The sequence below is a fragment of the Salmo trutta genome, chromosome 22, assembly GCF_901001165.1.
Source record: "Salmo trutta chromosome 22, fSalTru1.1, whole genome shotgun sequence".
NCBI classification, from domain to species: domain Eukaryota; kingdom Metazoa; phylum Chordata; class Actinopteri; order Salmoniformes; family Salmonidae; genus Salmo; species Salmo trutta.
In genome coordinates, this window is record NC_042978.1 from 5,410,346 (window position 1) to 5,434,227 (window position 23,882).

General features: G+C 42.4%; 1 protein-coding gene across 1 annotated transcript in view; it reads right to left on the reverse strand.

The window, feature by feature from the left end:
• Nucleotides 1-22,975, reverse strand: part of LOC115157954 (TSC22 domain family protein 2) — a 54,648-nt gene extending 31,673 nt beyond the window's left edge. Inside the window, exon 1 of the mRNA XM_029706323.1 lies at nt 20,579-22,975. Within this exon, the coding sequence (XP_029562183.1) occupies nt 20,579-22,227 (1,649 nt within the window). The 5' untranslated portion in view covers nt 22,228-22,975. The remainder of the gene's footprint in view (nt 1-20,578) is intronic.
• Between the last annotated feature and the right edge of the window lie 907 nt (nt 22,976-23,882).

The window sequence follows — 23,882 nt, forward strand, 5'->3', positions numbered from 1 at the left end:
TCAGTTTAATCCACCTGAAAAGACAACAAATACAACAAATGTAATAATTGATAAAAAATAATAATAATTTGAAGAAATGTTTAAAAAAATGTATAATTTTAGTGAATGATATCATAAATAGGATGGGTGGAGTTATGTCACACATGCAGGTAACACAGACATATGGAAATGTCTGCTCTACCCAAAATTACAACCAACTAATTGCAGCATTACCACAAAAATGGAAGAGGCAAGTAAATGGGAAAAAAGTAAGGAACTTCTCTGTCGGCCCTGCATTAAAGAACATAAATGGTTAAAGAATGTGAAAATAAAAACATACCAATTTCATTTAAGGACCAAAAAAATTACAGCTGTGCCATATAAATTGCAAAATAGTTGGGAAGAGACTTGTGATGTGCCAATGGAATGGGTACATGGTTTATGAAATGACAAGCAAAACAACGCCGGATTCAAAACTTCGAATTTTTCAATTTAAATTACTATACAAAATTCTTGCAACTAATAGAATGTTATATATATGGGGGATACAATCTTCCCAGCTCTGCATATTTTGCTGTGAGGAGGCGGAGTCATTAGGTCATTTATTTTAGTACTGTCCATATGTAGCTTGTTTTTGGTCACAGGTCCAGGAATGGCTGAAGAATTGCAATATTTGCTTAGAACTAACGCTTCAGATAGCAATACAGGGTGATTTGAAAAGCCATGGTCAATCAATCAATATAATAATTATTTTAACAAAAAATGTTTATTTAATTTAAACTGTAGAAGAATAGAAAGGTTCTGTACTTTTGTGAAGCATCACAGCACAGTTGAAAAATATACGGCAAATAGAAATCCAAAATGGATGGTGTTTAGAGAGATGGATGGGTTGAATGGAGCTGAAGGGTGGGGCTAATAAGATAACCAATGTAAAATATACGGGGTCTGTAAAATGTATATAGGATAAGAATTGTGAAATAGCAGTTACAAACAGAAATCAAAATGGACGGACATCAGAAATAGAAGGACTAAAAACAAACAAAATACAACTATTGTAAAATAGAGTGTGTCTGTAAAATGTATATAAACTCAAGGTAGAAGCCTAAGTGTTATTGTTTATTAGTTTACTCCAATTGGGGTATGGGTGGTAGGGATTGTGGGGAAAAATAAAGGTATATTTTGAAATTGGAAGTTTACATACACCTTAGCCAAATACATTTAACTCAGTTTTCCACAATTTCTGACATTTAAATCCTAGTAAAAATTCCCCATCTTAGGTCAGTTAGGATCACCACTTTATTTTAAGAATGTGAAATGTCAGAATAATAGTAGAGAAAATTATTTATTTCAGCTTTTATTTCTTTCATCATATTCCCAGTTGGTCAGAAGTTAACATTCACTTAATTAGTATTTGGTAGCATTGCCTTTAAAATTGTTTAACTTGGGTCAAACATTTCAGGTAGCCTTCCACAAGCTTCCCACAATAAGTTGGGTGAAATTTGGCCCTCTTGACAGAGCTGGTGTAACAGAGTAGGTTTGTAGGTCTTCTTGCTCGCACACACTTTTTCAGTTCTGCCCACATATTTTCTATAGGACTGAGGTCAGGGCATTGTGATGACCACTCCAATACCTTGACTTTGTTGTCCTTAAGCCATTTTTCCACAACTTTGGAAGTATGCTTGGAGTCATTGTCCATTTGGAAAACCCATTTGCGACCAAGCTTTAACTTCCTGACTAATGTCTTGAGATGTTGCTTCAATATGTCCACATAATTTTACTTCCTCATGATGCCATCTATTTTGTGAAGTGCACCTGTCCCTCCTGCAGCAAAGCACCCCCACAACATGATGCTGCCACCCCCGTGCTTCACGGTTGGGATGGTGTTCTTCGGCTTGCAAGACTCCCCCTTTTTCCTCCAAACATAAAGATGGTCATTATGGCCAAACAGTTCTATTTCTGTTTCACTAGACCAGAGGACATTTCTCCAAAAAGTACAATCTTTGTCCCCATGTGCAGTTGCAAACCATAGTCTGGATTTTTTATTGCGGATTTGGAGCAGTTGCTTCTTCCTTGCTGAGAGGCCTTTCAGGTTATGTCGATATAGGACTCGTTTTACTGTGGGTATAGATACTTTTGTACCCGTTTCCTCCAGCATCTTCACAAGGTCCTTTGCTGTTGTTCTGGGACTGATTTGCACTTTTTGCACCAAAGTACGTTCATCTCTAGGAGACAGAACGCGTCTCCTTCCTGAGCGATATGACGGCAACGTGGTCCCATGGTGTTTATACTTGCGTACTATTGTTTGTACAGATGAACGTGGTACCTTCAGGCTTTCCGAAATTGCTCCCCAAGGATGAACCAGACTTGTGGAGGTCTAGTTTTTTTTCCTGAGGTCTTAGCTGATTTCTTTTGGCACTGAGTTTGAAGGTAGGCCTTGAAATACATCCACAGGTACACCTCCAATTGACTCAAATGATGTCAATTAGCCTATCAGAAGCTTCTAAAGCCATGACATCATTTTCTGGAATTTCCTAAGCTGTTTAAATGCACAGTCAACTCAGTGTATGTAAACTTCTGACCCACTGGAATTGTGATACAGTGAATTATAAGTGAAATAATCTGTGTGTAAACAATTGTTGGAAAAATTACTTGTGTCATGCACAAAGTGGATGTCCTAACCGACTTGCCAAAACTTGGGGAGTGGTTGAAAAACTAGTTTTAATGACTCCAACCTGAGTGCAAGTAAACTTCCGACTTCAACTGTATGTATGTATGTATGTATGTATGTATGTATGTATGTATACATATATCTACCAAAATAAGATATGGGGGATTGGAAATGAGGCAGACAATTACATTGATGGAAGCAACAATCTTTCCGCTATATATATATATATATATATATAAATAAAACAATCCAGCTACAATAGTCATTTACAACATTAACAATGTCTACACTTTATTTTTGATCAATATGTTGTTATTTTAAAGGGATTTTTTTTTGCTTTTCTTTCATAAACAAAGGACATTTCTAAGTGACCAAACTTTTGAATGGTAGTGTGTAATACATATAAATAAAACCTGCATCACATCCGGCCGTGATTGGGAGTCCCATAGGGCGGTGCACAATTGGCCCAGCATCGTCCAGGTTTGGTTGGGGTAGGCCGTCATTGTAATTAAGAATTTGTTCTTAACTGACTTGCTATAAATAAAAAAATTAAATATTTGGCGTAGGTATAATTTCACAAGCCCTTAATTTTACAATTTGACCTTCAGATTGTACAACAAAGCTTAGAGAAAACATGTACAAATGTTTACATCTCATCTACCTATCTATATATACACTGTATAGTAGCAGGGCGACAATGCCTAAAAATCATATCTCGATTCATTATATCTATATAAATAATGAATCGAGATATGATTTTTAGGCCATGTCGCCCAGCCCTGCTACTGTACAGTGCATTCGGGAAAAGTATTCAGACCACCTCACCTTTTCCACTTTTTGTTATGTTACAGCCTTATTTAAAAAATTTATAAAATTATATTTTTTCCTCAATGACACACCAAAAACTGTTTTGTTGAAAGTTTTGCAAATGTATACATTTTTTAAAACTGGAATATCAGTTTTACATAAGTATTAAGACCCTTGACTCAGTACTTTGTTGAAGCACCTTTGGCAGTGATTACAGCCTTGAGTCTTCTTGGGTATGATGCTACAAGCTTGGCATGCCTGTATTTGGGTAGCTTCTCACATTCTTTTTTGCAGATCCTTTAGGTGCCTTTTGGCAAGCTCCAAGCGGGCTGTCATGTGCATTTTACTGAGGAGTGGCTTCCGTCTGGCCACTACCATAAAGGGCTGAGTGCTGCAGGGATGGTTGTCCTTCTGGAAGGTTCTCCCATCTCCACAGAGGAACTCTGGAGCTCTGTCAGAGTGAACATCAGGTTCTTGGTCACCTCTCTGACCAAGGCCCTTCTCCCCTGATTGCTCAGTTTGGCCGGGCAGCCAGCTCTAGGAACAGTCTTGGTGCTTCTTCCATTTATTAATGATGAAGGCCACTGTGTTCTTCGGGACCTTCAACGCTGCAGACATTTTTTGGTACCCTTCCCTAGATCTGTGCCGTCATCATCCCGTCTTGGAGCTCTATGGACAATTCCTTTGACAACATTGCTTGTTTTTTTTCTCTGACATGTACTGTCAACTGTGGGACCTTGTATAGACAGGTGTGTGCGCCTTTCCAAATCAAGTCCAATCAATTGAATTTACCACAGGTGGACTCCAATCAAGTTGTAGAAACATCAAGGATGATCAATGGAAACAGGATGCACCTGAGCTCAATTTCAAGTCTCATAGCAAAGGGTCTGAATACTAAGATATTTATGGCTTTTATTTTTTATACATTTGCAAAGATTTGTAAAAAAAAGAAACAGTTTTCGCTTTGTCATTATGAGTTAGTGTGTAATCAATTTTAGAATAAGTAAATGTGGAAAAAGTCAAGGGTTTCTGAATACTTTCTGAATGCACTGTATATTTCCACACTACGAGGTCGGAATAACACTGAAATTGTGAAAAAGATGATAATCAAATCAAATTGTATTTGTCACGTGCCAAAGATAAATCAAATTGTATTTGTCACGTGCCAAATATAAAACAGATGTAGACCTTACAGTGAATGCGAGTTAGAGTGACTATGCCCTTTTAGTGTAAGAACTGTTTGAAAAAACTGCCTGAAATTTCAGCCTGTTTTGGTGGGATAGAGTTTTGGCCTGCTTGGTGACATCACCAGGCAGTAAATTAATTAATAGACCAATAAAAGAGTTCCAAACCTCTCTGCCAAAAACAGTTAGTTTTCAGTTTTCCCCTTCCCACAGACCACTCCCAGACAGTCCTAGTAAAATTCTTACTTGAGAAATTGCTCTTTGCTCAGAAACTATTTTTACCATTTGAATTGAAAACAATCACAGTAAGGTACTAAAATGTTACCCAGAAATGATTTGATATTTAGAAAAAAATGTCTGCATTGGATCTTTTAGGCCAGATCTGAGATGAGGGGAGAAAAGCACCCAGAAGAATTTGCATTGTCAGATTTCAACTGCAGAGAAAAGACATCAGATGGCCTCTATACGTTTCACTCACTATATCCACTCAATGTGAACCTAAAAAGCATCAGAGGGTGATTCCCCTACATGGCTGATGCAACCTCACTGTTCTTCTGTTACATAGTGTGGTTTTTAATCTGCTGCACATCATCACTACAGTGATTTGACACACTGTATATTTTCTGGCTTCCAGAGTTTTGTAAATCCCCCAGCCCATATCACTCAGAGTGAGGGAAAGAGACAGCCAGAGCAGTTCAGAGAAGGATTGATACCATAGCCTAAACAGCCGAACACTCACAGTAAGGGAAATTAACCAACTGATCATTCTCTCTCCAACTTTCTCACACAAATACACTCCCAGAGAGACGGGCCTAACACAGAGATTAAAGCCTTATCCCTTACCGACACCCAGAAAGAGGGAGTACAGAGCGGATTGATGACTCAGACCCAGCTGTCTGCCATGCTTGCCACACATCCTCATTACTCACTATTCAGTCTCATTCCAGCTCTGAGGAGACCATTTGCACATAAACCTCCTTGTTAAGCCTCACTCCCCCTGTGAGTCGACTGGCTGCAACACACAGCCCTATAGTTTCTTAAGGGGATAGATCGGCTAGCTTTTTATGTCAGAGTCAATGGGAATGGACAGAAAGGCAGGGTGAGGCCACAGCAACACGCCTAGCATTCATTGCAACATCTGAAGCAGTAAACAAGAGGGAGCCATTTATAGAGGCATTCAGCGCCAACATGTAATCTAGGTGAACTCATGCAACGATCAGGTCAGACGATATAAAATATATAAAAACGTACGTTCCCCAGCAAGAAAACCCCAAAATGTGACTTAAACAGAAGGGAGAACTAACAAAAGAGAGTCACTGACCAACAACCAAAACGAAACAGGTGGGGTTTTAGGAGGGGTTCTGAAAGACACACATGATAGAGAAATGTGATATTAACAGTTAGCAATTGAAGCAATTTAAAGAAATAGGAGGATATTTCTGTCCTGTTAGTGTTTTTAAATGGTCTCCACTCCAGTTTCCTGCAGCTAATCTGGGCGCATGGTCACCAGAGATGGCTTGAGCTGACAAATGAGTTAAAGACTGCATTACATAGGCAAGATGTGGTGGGTGTAAACGAGATAGACAAAAATTCCTCATTGTCTCCCAAATCTTCCTTGCACCTGGGAAACTAAGCCAGTGAGGGGTTAAGACAACACCCACGTACAGATAATGACAGAATGAACCCAGAGTGGTTTATGATGCTCCTGGGTCTGCGTGAGGGGGGGTTGAACCAACCATGACTGACCATTGTTAGTGTGAGCTATATATAGTACTCTGCATTTGAGTAAAGTTTAGGTTACTCGGTCCAACACTCAAGGGTGGGGGTCGACCAGCCTCATTATTGCAAAAATGAATCGATATTAAATAAAGATGATTGTTTGAAGAAATTAACATGTGAGTACTGAATTTCCACTACATTTTTGTCAATTTTTATTTATTTATTTCACCTTTATTTAACCAGGTAGGCAAGTTGAGAACAAGTTCTCATTTACAATTGCGACCTGGCCAAGATAAAGCAAAGCAGTTCGACACATACGACAACAGAGTTACATATGAAGTAAAACAAACCTACAGTCAATAATATAGTAGGAAAAGTCTATATACAGTGTGTGCAAATGAGGTAAGGGAGGTAAGGCAATAAATAGGCCATGGTGGCGAAGTAATTACAATATACCAACTCTGGAGTGATTGATGTGCAAGTGGAGATACTGGGGTGCAAAAGAGCAAGATAAATAAATAAATACAGTAAGGGGATAAGGTAGTTGGATGGGCTATTTACAGATGGGCTATGTACAGGTGCAGTGATCTGTGAGCTGCGTACAGCTGGTGCTTAACCTGTTATGATAGGGGACAGTATTTTCACGGCCGGATAAAAAACGGACCCGATTTAATCTGATATTTACTCCTGCCCAGAAACTAGAATATGCACATAATTATTGGCTTTGGATAGAAAACACCCTAAAGTTTCTAAAACTGTTTGAATGGTGTCTGTGAGTATAACAGAACTCATATGGCAGGCCAAAACCTGAGAAGATTCGAAACAGGAAGTGCCCTCTCTGACCATTTCTTGGCCTTCTTTGGCCTCTTTATTGAAAACAGAGGATCTCTGCTGTAACGTGACACTTTCTAAGGCTCCCATAGGCTCTCAGAAGGCGCCAGAACGTTGAATGATGACTGCAGTCTCTGGCTGAAAAACAGTAGCACTGGATAGTGGTCGATCTGAGAACAATGAGACGGGTGCGCGCGTGCACGTGAAGAGTCCATTTTACATTTTCAGTCTTTGAACAAAAACGACGTCTCCCGGTCAGAATATTATCGCTATTTTACGAGAAAAATCGCATAAACATTTATTTTAAACAGCGTTTGACATGATTCGAAGTACGGTAATGGAATATTTTGAATTTTTTTGTCACGATACGCGCCGGCAGGTCACCCTTCGGATAGTGTCTTGAACGCATGAACAAAACGCCGCTATTTGGATATAACTATGGATTATTTGGAACCAAACAAACATTTGTTGTTGAAGTAGAAGTCCTGGGAGTGCATTCTGACGAAGAACAGCAAAGGTAATAACATTTTTCTTATAGTAAATCTAACTTTGGTGAGTGCTAAACTTGGTGGGTGTGTAAATAGCTAGCCCTGTGATGCCGGGCTATCAACTTAGAATATTGCAAAATGTGCTTTCACCAAAAAGCTATTTTAAAATCGGACATAGCGAGTGCATAGAGGAGTTCTGTATCTATAATTCTTAAAATAATTGTTATGTTTTTTGTAATTTAGTAAATTCACCGGAAGTTTGCGGGGGGGTATGCTAGTTCTGAACGTCACATGCTAATGTAAAAAGCTGGTTTTTGATATAAATATGAACTTGATTGAACAAAACATGCATGTATTGTATAACATAATGTCCTAGGGGTGTCATCTGATGAAGATCATCAAAGGTTAGTGCTGCATTTAGCTGTGGTTTGGGTTTTTGTGACATTATATGCTAGCTTGAAAAATGGGTGTCTGATTATTTCTGGCTGGGTACTCTGCTGACATAATCTAATGTTTTGCTTTCGTTGTAAAGCCTTTTTGAAATCGGACAGTGTGGTTAGATAAAGGAGTGTCTTGTCTTTAAAATGGTGTAAAATAGTCATATGTTTGAAAAATTTAAGTTTTTGTATTTTTGAGGAATTTGTAATTCGCGCCACGCCCATCATTGGCTATTGGAGCAGGTGTTCCGCTAGCGGAACGTTTAGATGTAAGAGGTTAACATGCATGAAACCAAGGCTTTTACCGTTACAGAAGTCAACAAATGAGAGCACCTGGGGAAAAGGAGTGGAGCTAGGCACTGCAGGTCCTGGATTAACCTCTACATCACCAGAGGAACAGAGGAGGAGTATGATGAGGGTACGGCTTAAGGCTATAAGAACTGGTCGTCTAGTACGTTCAGAACAGAGAGTAAAAGGAGCAGGTTTCTGGGCGCGATAGAATAGATTCAAGGCATAATGTACAGACAAAGGTATGGTAGGATGTAAGTACATTGGAGGTAAACCTAGGCATTGAGTGATGAGAGAGATATTGTCTCGACACATTTAAACCAGGTGATGTCACCGCATGTGTGGGAGATGGAACTAAATGGTTGGCTAAGGCATATTGAGCAGGGCTAGAGGCTCTACAGTGAAATAAGACGATAATCCCTAACCAGAACAGCAATGGACAAGGCATATTGACATTAGGGAGAGGCATGCGTAGCCAAGTGATCATAGGGGTCCAGTGAGTAGATTAGGTTGGCTGGAGAGACAGCGATTCAGACAGCTAGCAGGCCGGTGCTAGAGGGACGTCGCGACGGAGGAAGTCTGTTATAGCCTCCTTGTGCGGTTACTTCGGTAGACCAGTCATGATGTATTAGTAGGGTTCCGTGTAGCAAAGGGGTCCAGTCCAATTGGCAAAGTAGGTATAGTGGCCCAAGAAAGTGGCCGATGGATCTATTCAGCTAACAGTCCAATATGCTCTAGACAGCTTGCGGGCCACGGATTTCAGATGGGCATTCAGGGGACGTCGCGACATAGGAGCCAGTTGAGTAACCCCCCTCGAGCAGATTACGTCGGTAGTCCAGTTGTGAAGGATCGGCAGGGCTCCGTACCGGCAGTAAAAGGGGTCCAGGCCAGTTGGCAAAATAGGTATTGCAGCCCAGCAGTGGCTGATGGACCTCTTCAGCTAGCCGGGAGATGGGCCTAGCATGGGCTAGCTCCAGGCTAATTGGTGCTTGCTTCGGGACAGACACGTTAGCCAGGAGTAGCCACTCGGATTGCAGCTAGCTAGCTTTTCTATAACAAGGAGGACGCACAAGACATCCTCCAAACACCCCACAGGGCCGACATCCTGTTATTTGCAAGAGGAAGCGACACAGGTACAGAGGACAAAGAGCCGGAGGCCTGGTCAGGACCTGGAGAAGGCGAGTGTGAAAGCTGCCGTTACCGTCAATACTACTCGCCAACGTGCAATGATTGGACAATAAATTAGACGAGGTACGATCACAAATATCCTACCAACGGGACATCAAAAAATGTAATATCCTATGTTTCATGAAATCGTGGCTGAATGACGACATGGATATTCAGCTAGCGGGATATACGCTGCACCGGCAAGATAGAACAGCACACTCCGGTAAGACGAGGGAGGGCGGTCTGCGCATATTTGTAAACAACAGCTAGTGCACGAAATCTAAGGAAGTCTCTAGATTTCTCGCCTGAAGTAGAGTATATTGTGATAAATTGCAGGCCACACTACTTGCCGAGAGCGTTTTCAGCTATACTTTTCGTGGCTGTTTATTTACCACCACAGACAGATGCTGGCACTAAGACCGCACTGTCAGCTGTATAAGGAAATAAGCAAACAGGAAAGCAATTACCCAGAGGCAGCGCCCCTAGTGGCCAGAGACTTTAATGCAGGGAAACTTAAATCAGTTCTACCAAATCTTTATCAACATGTTAAATGTGCAACTAGAGCGAGAAAATTAATTCTAGATCACCTGTACTCCCCACACAGAGACGCGTACAAAGCTCTCCCTCGCCCTCCATTTGGTAAATCCAACCACAACTCTATCCTCCTGATTCATGCTTACAAGCAAAAATTAAAGCAGGAAGCACCAGTGACTCGGTCTATAAAGAAGTGGTCAGATGAAGTAGATGCTATACTACAGGACTGTTTTGTTATCACAGACTGGAACATGTTCCGGGATTCTTCCGATGGCAGTGAGGAGTACACCACATCAGTCACTGGCTTTATCAATAAGTGCATCGAGGATGCCGTCCCCACAGTGACTGTACGTACATACCCCAACCAGAAGCCATGGATTACAGGCAACATTCGCACTGAGCTAAAGGGTCGAGCTGCCTCTTTCAAGATGTGTGACTCTAACCCGGAAGCTTGCATGAAATCCTGCTATGCCCTGCGCTGAACCATCAAACAGGCAAAGCGTCAATACATGGCTAAGATTGAATCATACTACACCGGCTCCGACGCTCGTCGGATGTGGCAGGGCTTGCAAACTATTACTGACTACAAAGTGAAGCACAGCTGCGAGCTGCCCAGTGACACGAGCCTACCTGACGAGCTAAATCACTTCAATGCTCGCTTCGAGGCAAGCAACATTGAGGCATGCATTAGAGCATCAGCTGTTCCGGACGACTGTGTGATCACGCTCTCCGTAGCCGACGTGAGTAAGACCTTTAACAGGTCAACATGCATAAGGCTGCAGGGCCAGACGGATTACCAGGACGTGTGCTCCGGGCATGTGCTGACCAACTGGCAGGTGTCTTCACTGACATTTTCAACATGTCCCTGATTGAGTCTGTAATACCAACATGTTTCAAGCAGACCACCATAGTCCTTGTGCCCAAGAACACAAAGGCAACCTGCCTAAATGACTACAGACCCGTAGCATTCATGTCCATAGCCATGAAGTGCTTTGAAAGGTTAGTAATGGCTCACATCAACACCATTATCCCAGGAACTCTAGACCCACTCCAATTTGCATACCGCCCAAACAGATCCACAGATGGTGCAATCCCTATTGCATTCCACACTGCCCTTTCCCACCTGGACAAAAGGAACACTTATGTGAGAATGTTATTCATTGACTACAGCTCAGCGTTCAACACCATAGAAGAGATTATCCAGACAACCACAGCAGCTCTCTGAAGCAGCCTACCTGGCTCAACATCCAAGCCCTGATCCTTAGAACATATGGAGGGCCCTAACACAAGAAGGCCTACCATTAAACCAGTCTATTGAAGACACCTCATGGAGGTGGCACATTGGCGGATCAGAGCGATGCTCTGTAAAATACGAGATCATCCAAATCATCTCAGAGGGCCGCTCTTCATATTAGTAATCTCAGAGACATGGAATTGCATGGAGGAGAGTCCCATCAGTGGCCCTGAGTGACTCACAAGCTGCCGTTCTCAAAGAACGTAGGAAGTGTCGAATGACCAATATGTTATTTTTTTAGGGCCAATACCAATTTTTTTGGTAAATCTCTTGACAAACTGGGTAAATTAAGATGGCATAGACCTACTCACAATATAGCTGAATATATATTAAATAGGGATTGTGTTGCATGCATTGTGATATTGAGCTTGTTTTGGCTGATCATTGGAGTCTACGGTGTTATAGGTGACAAACAATTTGTTTGCCTTCCATTTGGGACTTACAGTGCATTCGGAAAGCATTCAGCCCTTTTGACTACTTTACACATTTTGTTAAGTTACAGCCTTATTCTGAAACGTATTAAAATGTTTCCCTCATCAATACACACACACACACACACACACACACACACACACACACACACACCCACCCCATAATAACGTTTAAAACTGTTATACATTTATTAAAAATAAAACAGAAATACCTCATTTACATAAGTATTCAGACCCTTTGCTATGAGACTCGAAATTGAGCTCAGGTGCATCCTGTTTCCATTGATCATCCTTGAGATGTTTCTACAACTTGACTGGAGTCCACCTGTGGTAAATTCAATTGATTGGACATAATTTGGAAAGCACACACACACCTGTCTATATAAAAATGTCCCACAGTCAACAGTGCATGTGAGAGCAAAAACCAAACCATGAGGTCAAAGGAATTGCCCTTAGAGCTCCAAGACAGGATTGTGTCGAGGAACAGATCTGCAACATTGAAGGTCTGCAGCATTGAAGATACCCAAGAAAACATTCTTAAATGGAAAAAGTATGGAACAACTAAAGACTCTTCATAAAGCTGGCCGCCCGGCCAAACTGAGCAATCGGGGGAGAAGGGTGAAGAGGCAACTCCGGGATGCTGGCCTTCTAGGCAGATTTGCAAAAGGAAGACATCTCAAACTGGCCAATAAGAAGAAAAGATTAAGATGGGCAAAAGAACAGACACTGGACAGAGGAACTCTGCCTAGAGGGCCAGCACCCGGAGTCGCCTCTTCACTGTTGACGTTGAGACTGGTGTTTTGCGGGTACTATTTAATGAAGCTGCCAGTTGAGGACTTGTGAGGCATCTGTTTCTCAAACTAGACACTCTAATATACTTGTCCTCTTGCTCAGTTGTGTACCGGGGCTCCCACTTTCTATTCTTGTTAGAGACAGTTTGCGCTGTTCTGTGAAGGGAGTAGTACACAGCGTTGTACGAGATCTTCAGTTTCATGGCAAGTTCTCGCATGGAATAGCCTCCATTTCTCAGAACAAGATTAGACTGACGAGTTGCAGAAGAAAGTTATTTGTTTCTGGCCATTTTGAGCCTGTAGTCGAACCCACAAATGCTGATGCTCCAGATACTCAACTAGTCTAAAGAAGGACAGTTTTATTGCTTCTTTAATCAACACAAGTTTTCAGCTGTGCTAACAATTGCAAAATGGTTCTCTAATGATCAATTAGCCTTTAAAATGATAAACTTGGATTAGCTAACACAACATGCCATTGGAACACAGGAGCGATGGCTGCTGATAATGGGCCTCTGTACACCTATGTAGATATTCCACAAAAGAAATCTGCAGTTTACAGCTACAATAGTCATTTACAACATTAACAATGTTTCTGATCAATTTGATGTTATTTTAAATGGACAAAAAAAAAGTGTTTTTCTTTCAAAAGCAATGACATTTCTAAATGACCCCAAACTTTTGAACGTTAGTGTGTATGTAGGTAGGTCGGTAGGTAGGCAGGCAGGCATGTATATATTTTTAATTTGGGACAGTTCATGTTCAGTTTGGGATGGCTTAAATTGCATTTTGGGAAAATTCTGGGACTGATGGAAAAAGTTAAGTCTCGAGCCATGATCGTAACCACTGTAATGAAATACAAGTTACATTTCTGAAATATGTAGGTGAACTTGTGAGACTCGGTCAAGTCATCTGATGTAACCTACAAAAAAACAAGCAGCCCAGAACATAGGCTAGTACAGGTCAGAGAGCCCACCCAAAGGACTCATTGAACATTTCTAAGAATCTGAAGGGGTCCATTAGTCATTGTCATCACCAGGAGAAACGTCGTCTACTTGGGTAGTGGGCCGAGAACGATAACAAGGTTTTGACAATTTCTCTTTGGTCTTGAGACTTCCCTTTGAAATGAAGCCCAGAGATACTTCACATACTGTAACCACTATGAAAAAAATGGTGTGTAAGGAAGAGTGAGAGAAAGCAAGAGAGCGATAGAATGCCAGGGGGAGACAGCAAGAGAGATGCCTGGCCAACATGCACAGTTGTTTGTACATGGTCAACATTCTGGGAACTGCCTGTGACACACTATGGGGCTGATTCAATTCCAAATGTAAACTGGGTTAGTATGGACTCTGAAGGCAAAACAACAATGTTCTTGTTTCAGAGTTGTTTTTCTTAGAGGAGGGACCCTTGTCTGTGGAAGCTGAAATACACACTTGTATTTACATAACTTAACAGTGTCAGACATTTTTACTGTGGAATTTTAAGGTTAATAATATGGAAAACGGCCATTTAAAATGAACATTTTGAACTTGGGACTAGTTCCCAGATCCAAAGCACGTCTACTATTAGGTCTTCCTATTTTACACAGAGGTCAGGGATCATTCCATGAGGATGAATTTAACATTTTGAAGGGGCCATTTGCAGTATCAATAACCTTAAAATTCAACAGTAAAAATGTCTGATGCCGTTATAATAAGTTAGATACAAGTGTGTAGTTGCAAAGTGAAAAGGTTACCTTGTCTGCTTAGTACAGTCACAGATCACACACTATTTAAAAGCACATTCTAAAATAGTCATCAACATTATTCTAGGAAACACACCGTTTGAGGTCATTTTGTAAAACAGGGTTAGTGTTACAGTTTCAAAGAGGCACTATTTTTTATTGTAGTTATTTTCAGTGTTGTTTTTATAAGATAACATATCTACAGTTGTTTGTCATGAACATGGACTGTCAAGTCATTTCCTACAAAAAGTTGATCAGATAAAGCATGAAAATTAAATGTGCTGTATTTTTGTTATATTTGAATGTTAAAATAGGGTTACAGAACGTTTCGTTTTTTTTTTTTTTCTCTCAATTTGGCTGCATCTTTAAGTGCACTAATATCATAGCCCCAAATAAATTAGCCTAACTCACCACCTACGTAAGCGGAAACGGAAAAAACATATTAGCTAGATCAAACTAAATATAATACCCACTGCTAGTAGCCTTGTATTAATCTAAGATATGTTTAATGTCCCCCAAAAAGTTGCAGTTGTAGCCTAGCGCCCAACGCAATGGCCAATGCGTATTTCGCACACACTGCATATCAAAGCCATATTAAATATCTTAGTTGTAAAATAGTTGCTATTGAGCTCAAAACTGAGAGCTGAGAAATAACAAATACAGTGGATTTGGAAAGTATTCAGACCCATTGACTTTTTTCAGATTTTGTTACCTTAGACTTATTCTGAAATGTATTCAATCGTTCACCCCCCCCCCCATCAATCTACACACAATACTCCATAATGACAAAGCAACAGGTTGAGCTCAGGTGCATCCTAGTTCCATTAACCATCCTTGAGATGTTTCTATAACTTGTCCACCTGTGGTAAATTCAATTAATTGGACATGATTTGGAAAGGCACACACGGCTATATAAGGTCCCACAGTTGACAGTGCATGTCAGTGCAAAAACCAAGCCATGAGGTCGAAAGAAATTGTACGTAGAGCTCAGATCGGGGGAAGGGTACAAAAAAATGTCTGCAGCATTGAAGGTTTCCAAGAACACAGTGGCCTCCATCACTCTTAAATCGAAGAAGTTTGGAACCACCAAGACCCTTCATAGAGCTAGCTACCCGGCCAAACTGAGAAATCGGGGGAGAAGGGCCTTGGTCAGGGAGGTGACCTAGAACCTGATGGTCACTCTGACAGAGCTCCAGAGTTCATCTGTGGAGATGGGAGAACCTTCCAGAAGGACAACCATCTCTGCAGCACTCAACAAATCAGGCCTTTATGGTAGAGTGGCCAGACGGAAGCCAGTCCTCAGTAAAAGGCACATGACAGCCCGCTTGGAGCTTGCCAAAAGGCACCTAAAGGACTCTGACCACGAGAAACGAGATTCTCTGGTCTGATGAAAGCAAGATTGAACTCTGACCTGAATGAACAGAGCAAAGTACTGAAAGATCCTTGATGAAAACCTGCTCCAGAGCACTCAGGGATTAGTCTCGAGTGTTGCTAAGTTGGTAGAGCATGGTGTTTGCAATGCCAGGGTTGTGGGTTCGATTCCCACGGGGGACCAGTACAAAAAAATATATAAATTTAAAAGTGTATGAAATGTAATTTATGCATTCACTACTGTAAGTCGCTCTGGATAAGAGCGTCTGCTAAATGACTAAAATGTAAATGTAAAAATGCTCAGGGCCTCAGACTGGGGGGCGAAGGTTCACCTTCGAACAGGACAACGACCGTAAGTAAACATCCAAGACAACACAGGCGTGGCTTAGGGACAAGTCTCTGAATGTCCTTGAGTGGCCCAGCCAGAGCTCGGACTTGAACCCGATCTAACATCTCTGGAGAGACTTGAAAATAGCTGTGCAGCGACGCTCCCCAACCAACCAGACCGCACTTGAGAGGATCTGCGGAGAAGAATGAGAGAAACTCCCCAAATAAATATGTGCCAAGCTTGTGGCGTCATACCGAAGACTCGAGACTAATCCCTGTCAACAAAGTACTTAGTAAAAGGTCTGAATATTTCTGTAAATGTAATGTCAGTTTTTTATAAATGAGCAAAAATGTATAAAAACCTGTTTTTACTTTGTCATTATGGGGTATTGTGTGTAGATTGAGAGAGAAAAAAACATTTTAATCAATTTTAGAATGAGGCTGTAACATAACATGTGGAAAAAGGAAAGGGCTCGGAATACTTTCCGAATGCAATGTATATACAGTACCACAAGAGATTATTTATTTTTACTACTTTCTACATTGTAGAATAATAGTGAAAACATCAAAACGATGAAATAACACATATGGAATCATGTAGTAACAAAAAAAAGAAAAAAAAAAAAGAGTTAAAATATATTTTAGATTCTTCAAAATAGCCACCCTTTGCCTTGATAACAGCTTTGCACACTCTTGGCATCAGTGTATTAGTGTTTTGAAACTTTTTTTGTGGACCCCAGGAAGAGTAGCTGCTGCTTCTGCAAAAGTTCATGGGGATCCAAATAAACAAATATAGGCTAGCCTACCAGCATACGCACTCCAAGGTTAACCAAACTTCAGCACAGGAACATTCTACACACGTGTTCTGGTGCGCATCTATAGGAGCCCTCTGGAGATCCCCCCCCAAGAGTCTATAAACAGTGAGAGTAAATGCCAGCAAGAGTCAGCCTGAACAATGAGAGATTAAGGACAGAAAAAAGGCCAACATCAACCACCCCAGGTCAGGACCGATCGAGGCAGTTGACAGAGGCGAGGCCTGGTGACTCAATCGAGCCATGTTATCTCATAGCTAACTGGGCCCCAGATCCATTGGCTATCATCGCCACCTGTCCCCTCTGTCCACTCAACCTCCGACACAGCCTGTCCTGGGCTGCGTCCCAAATGGCACCCTGTAGGGCTCTGGTCAAAAGTAGTGCTGGTTACACAGGGCTCCCCTGATGTCATGGCCGACATACGAGAACGATTAGCAAATGGGCACGGCTGTTCTCCGATGACATCACACTGGCAACAACTCGCTCTGTCCACCACCATTCCCCCTTCTCTCCCCTATCATGCACATCAACAACTCTGATGCTGGCCTGGAACAAAGTCTCTCGGTAAACAATGATTAGTTTCAGGAAAATAGCATCAGGACAATACAATCAGACCTCATTTCACACACATCCCGCTATACTAGAGACAATTGAAAAGTGGGTATTGATGAGGTGGCATGCTAGGACGAGAGCCAGGAGACATTCGACACCATATAGAGAACAAAACACAGGGCTACATGCTAGGAGAGTATTCATTTCAGTTAGTGTCAGCTGCAAAACAATTACTTTTAGTGTAATTTATTTGAGAGCCCTCAACTCAAAAAAGAGGTGGTAAATAAGGGGTACTGATTGTCTATAACGAAGTGGGTTATTATCCAGTTTTTGTGGGCGGAGGCATTATGCCTATAGGGGGCACACAGGCATGTGCCCCCTCAGATTTGTCCTGTAAAAAATGTTTTTGTTGTTTCTCTGTATACTACTAGCAACTTTATCAAGTTGGCTTTAGTTTCCCAATCTGGGATAGCTATCTCCCAGCCTCATAGCTAGCTACCAAGAAGCCATTTCAGGCTATCAATAAAGTTAGAGTAGCTAGCTTGTCAAGCCATAGGTGGGACGTCCATAAGACTCAGCTTACCCTAATGTACACTGAATTAAATTACCAAAATGATTTAGCCTACTCCTGTCAATACAGAAATAAATTAAATCATTCAAAATAGGCTACTACACCAGAAAGTATGGTTGAGCCACAGAGGATCATTAGCTTCTTTAAAAATATATTGTTTTAAATCGCATTGTCTACAGTCGGAAGGGCACGCAATTTCGGCAGCATGAGCGGCAAACACCAAATAGATTATTATTGAGTTGCGACTGTCAATGAAAAGTAGAGGCCCAGCCAGGCATTTCGCAATATTTCTAAACACAATCGCGGGAAAACGTAGTTTGGAAAGCAAATGGCTATTGCTGTAACGAGAAGACAAAGAAATTCTCAACTTAATTTAGCTAACAGTATAGCCTATATTATTGGCACCAGTTGAGAGTATCGATCATATTCCCGGTGAGTTCGTATACTCACTCCATCATTGGTGGGTCAGTGCCACTTGAAAGTTTGTTTTTAGACAATTTCCTCCTCCAGGTTAGATGGATGTCAAATTGTATTTGTATCAAAGCCATATTAAATATCTTAGTTGTAAAATAGTTGCTATTGAGCTCAAAATTGAGAGCTGAGAAATAACAAATACAGTGCATTTGGAAAGCATTCAGACCCCTTGACGTTTTCCAGATTTTGTTACCTTACAGACTTATTCTGAAATGTATTAACTCGTCCCCCCCTCATCAATCTACACACTATACTCCATAATGACAAAGCAAAAACAGGTTGAGCTCAGGTGCATCCTAGTTCCATTAACAATCCTTGAGATGTTTCTATAACTTGTCCACCTGTGGTAAATTCAATTAATTGGACATGATTTGGAAAGGCACACACGGCTATATAAGGTCCCACAGTTGACAGTGCATGTCAGTGCAAAAACCAAGCCATGAGGTCGAAAGAAATTGTACGTAGAGCTCAGATCGGGGGAAGGGTACCAAAAAATGTCTGCAGCATTGAAGGTCCCAAAGAACACAGTGGCCTCCATCATTCTTAAATGGAAGACGTTTGGAACCACCAAGACCCCTCCTAAAGCTAGCTACCCGGCCAAACTGAGAAATCGGGGGAGAAGGGCCTTGGTCAGGGAGGTGACCTAGAACCTGATGGTCACTCTGACAGAGCTCCAGAGTTCATCTGTGGAGATGGGAGAACCTTCCAGAAGGACAACCATCTCTACAGCACTCAACCAATCAGGCCTTTATGGTAGAGTGGCCAGACGGAAGCCAGTCCTCAGTAAAAGGCACATGACAGCCCGCTTGGAGCTTGCCAAAAGGCACCTAAAGGACTCTGACCACGAGAAACGAGATTCTCTGGTCTGATGAAAGCAAGATTGAACTCTTTGGCCTGAATGAACAAAGCAAAGTACAGAGAGATCCTTGATGAAAACCTGCTCCAGAGCGCTCAGGACCTGACTGGGGGCGAAGGTTCACCTTCGAACAGGACAACGATCGTAAGTACCCCTCATCAATCTTCTCGTAGGACTATGAGATGGATCAGACAATGCTGTTTTTATTGATCTGTTTGTCAGTGTCAGCAAAGTAGGCTACCCTGTCATTTTTGTCATATTATAAAAGATTCTGCTAATGTCTCCACCCTCCAGTCATATAAAGTGTAGTAGATTTGCATGAAATATGTTTATAAAAAGATTGACTTATGATATTAGCCCAAATTAGGACTATGCAATCTACTCATGACATTAGGAATAGTATACCATCTTACATAAAAGTCTGCAAACGCGATAATGCACAGAATGCTTTATTATAAAGGTGCATTGTTATGGTGAAAATGATCTTCCCCAAACTTAAAACAACTCACGCGCTGCCTGTGTCTCTAACCATCTTAGCTGGCATGCCTGCTGGCAAGGTTGGTAGACTTTAGAAAACCAAGCAATAACTAAATGTAAAGAATAAAACTCACATAAGACTCTCCTTTAAATCTTTTACCCAGATTTTCGCAGAGATGCATATTTAGTTTCTTTAAAAATAGAACCACTCGTCAAGTAGGATACAGACAGCTCAAGAAGTATGCTTAGCTATGCAGAATGGACATTTTTATATTAGAATTAAGCATAAATTATTATATGTTTCAGGTCTTTAAGAAATTCAATTCTCGAACAGGGTCATATATCCAACCCCCCCACCAGCTATCCAAGTATTTTGTGCCTCCTGTTGGTGGGCACAAAAGAAAAACACCAAAACTCTACGACAGTTCTCTCTGGCGCAATGCTCCTCCCTGCCAGCCGCACTCCCGCCTGCCAAACTCCAAATTTACTCTCTGAACACAACTGCAAGACATGTTTTTACATACAACTAAACAATTCCAGGAATAGCATACCTCACACCAGCCTTGGCAAGGGGAGGTGTTCACTACACAATGTCGAGTATGACTGCATTGCTGCAGAATGTGATGTAAAAGATGATTACGTTTTTTTTTGTTTATCTTAACATGATGCCCATTGACACCTGTTGAGTGTGAATGCATAAACACCTTGTGTGTACACTAAAGAATACAATGAGGTTGAACATTGAGATAGGGAGTGGCCACTGGCATTTTAAATGAAATTGAAACAGTCATCTTTCTTACCCATCCTCATCCCCATCCATGGGAATGGCTATCCCGAACAGACTGTTGACGGTGGGATTGGCCAGCTGCAGGCTCTCTGGGATAAAAGGCCTCATGAAATCTTTTCCCAGGGTGGCGTTGGGCTGAGGAAGGTTGTCCGACCTCCTGCGGCTGTCATCCTCTTGGCTGGCTGCGGGAAGGCCCTGCCCAGCAGATACCGACGTGGCCCCACTGCAAACTACCTGGGCCTGGGAGAGTCCTCCAGGGCCTGGGGGGGTGTTGGTGGCGCTGGGCACTGTGGCAGGCACGTTCTGGACAACGGAGGCTGTGGAAGGTGCGAGGACACTGCCCACTCCACCTGAAGGCAGGGGCTGACTCACAGGGTGCTGCATGGCACCCCCGGGCAGGAGAGGGGCCATCACTGCACCGCTGCCCACCTGTAGTAACATCCCCGGGGCCGAGGCTAATGGACCGCTGTGCAGAGACCCTGTCAGCTCCCCGGCCTGAGCCAACAACCCCAGCACCTGAGCACTGAGGCCGGCTGGGGTGATGACAGGCGAGGGGCCCTGGCTCGCAGGAGGCCCCACAGTGAGGGAGGCCATAGGGAGGGTTTGAGTGCTGGAGCTCTGAGGCTGGTGAGGGGGTAAGTAGTCCAGCTGACTGGGGTGCGTTCCAGAGGGATGAGCAGAGTAGGCAAACTGCTGGGCTTGCGTGGCAAGAGGCATATGGGGATATTTTTTCAGCATGCCGCCTTGGGGCGCCCCGTTGAGGCCAGTAGGGTGAAGTGTTTGGGGGACAGCGGGCTGGACGTTGACCTGGGCCTGGGATACCACTGCTGAGTAACCCATGGGCTGGAAGGCACTCCCCCCGTTCCCTATTTGGGGCGCTAGGCCGTTGCCTTGCTGCTGAGGCTCCGGAGGATGGCCATGATGGATAGTGGAGTAGCCACTATCACCTGTGGACTCTTGAGCCTCTGTGGACAGGGTACTAGAAGCAACCACAGAGTCTCCTGTGGCCCCAAGCCCAGTGTCCCTGTCTGCATTGTGGTCAAGGGTGACAGTGTGTTTTATGCTATCCACAGTCCTGCTCATGCCAGAGCCCTCAGAATCTCTCTCATAGAACTCTGTACATGTCCATCTGCCCCGTCTGAAGGGCTCCCCTGTACCATGGTCAAGTTTAATGACCCTGAAACGTGAACTATAGCTTACAGTGGTTGTAGTGCTAGGCGCAGCTGGGGGCGTTTGAGCCACACTTGTTGGGGAGACATTCGCAGCAGGGAAAGCATTGACTGTTGTCAGCTGCTGAGATGCAAAGGTTGGAATGGAGGGCTTACTCGCGGCTGGTACAGGCACACTACCCCCTAAAAGGTTTTGATTGACATGACTTCTGCCTGTACTTCTAAAAGCGTGCCCCCCGTTAAAATGACCTGTTGCAGCCTCCACTTCCCCTACGTTGTTTAAGGTTTCCTCGGATGAACTTCTGTCACATACCCCCGTGTCAATATCGGCCCGTGACAAGTCGAATATTTCTGATGACACATCCTCGGTTCTGGATTCGTCAGGGTCGTCCAGACTCTCGGTGTCATCCGTGATGCTACTGGCCGCCACCTGAGCCTGTGTCACACTTGTGATTTGAAAACAGCTCTTCTTCTTTGCTGGCATTTTTGACATATTTAATATGTTAGTCACTCCAGCTCTCTATTTCCAGATTAAAGTGTTAAGTATGAGCTCAATTAGTTAGGTAGTCTTCTAACTTATCCATCTAAAGAACTCACAGTTTATAACGAGAGACAAGTATGCGACATCTTCCTTGCTCCCCTCTCCTGTTGCAGAGTGTGGCTGAGTATAAAAACGAACAAACAAATTTCCTCTGAACTCGGACAAGGTAACTAGCAAGCTAGTCTCCGTCAGCACGAAATGTGACAAGTCTCCCGATACCACCGTCTCCTCTCCTCCGGCTCCTCCAGACCTGGCCTCCCGTGTGAGGTATTTTTACGGCCCGGAGTTGCAAGCAGGCCGCTGTCGCAGTTACTGTTCACCGGCTGCTACCGATACTTCAGTCTGACTGGCGGGCCTCGTTTTTCACCACTCTTCCCTTTAGCTAGCCAGCCAGCTAATGTAGCTAAAAGCGAACTAGCTAGCTAGCCAAATAGCTATCGTTAGTTCTCTCCTTACATAGGAACCAGCCTGCACGACATCATATAAACAAGTCCATATCCTTCTTCAACTCGTCACATGGAATCTATATCCTCCTACGGTAGACATAAATTCCTGAATTGAAGAAAGTTCAGCTTCCCCGTCCTCGGGTTCTCTCACTCTTTAGAACTCCTACTGTGACTGAAATTCACTTACTAGCAGGCTAGCTCAAGTATGGCTCTGCTCATTCTCTACCACTCGACAAGATGGCAAAAAAAAAAACGCACAGCACTCTGGGAGAGTTGCGCATTGGCGTCCTGTCTGTGATTGGCGTGCATAAATCATTTGAGAATTGAATAATTCGAAGGGGATACGATGATTTGCTAATATTCTGAGAGAATAAAGTATCTAAACACATTTCATATCCCCAGACACTTGTGAAATTTCTGCCAACATAGACATCTGTGTTTGGTTAATATTGGGTCAGATACAGATCAGCCTTGATTTCAACATCCACATAGACGGCCTTAATTTCTCCCAAAAATGTATATGATTTGTACAGATTATCTGAACAAATAATAGGTCCTACCGGAATAAATCTAAACAAATCATTGACATCTATGTTTCACAAGTTTGGACAGTGCAGCACAGTACAATAGAGCTCAGTAGAGTAAAGTGTAGTTCAGTACAGTAGAGTACAGCACAGTATAATGTACTATATTGTACCTTACTTTACTCTAATATGTTCTGCTGAACTTAACTGTACTGTACTCTACTGAATTAAACTGTACTCTACTGAATTAAACTCTTCTGTACTGTACCGTACTGTACTATACTGTAATGTACTCTACTGAATAAAACTAATGTCCTGTGCTGTTCAAACTTGTGAAACAGCCTAGAGGTCTATGATTCGTTCAGATTTGGTCTGGTCCTGACCGACCAACTGTGTACTTGTTTGGGGGCGGAGCTCATTAGAATAATAACCAGCATGCTTTGCAAGTGTTGGTTTTATGCTTAGGTGGTATACGGTATATACCTTATACAGGGGTATTTGGAAAGTTTTATCAGTACATGTGTATATTTGTGGCTACTTTTTAAGTAAATACCTGTAGTCAACTTGGGAAATACGTTAGGAGATAAACCAGATCAAGTTCTTCATTTAACCTGTCACATTATTTTACTTTATGAGC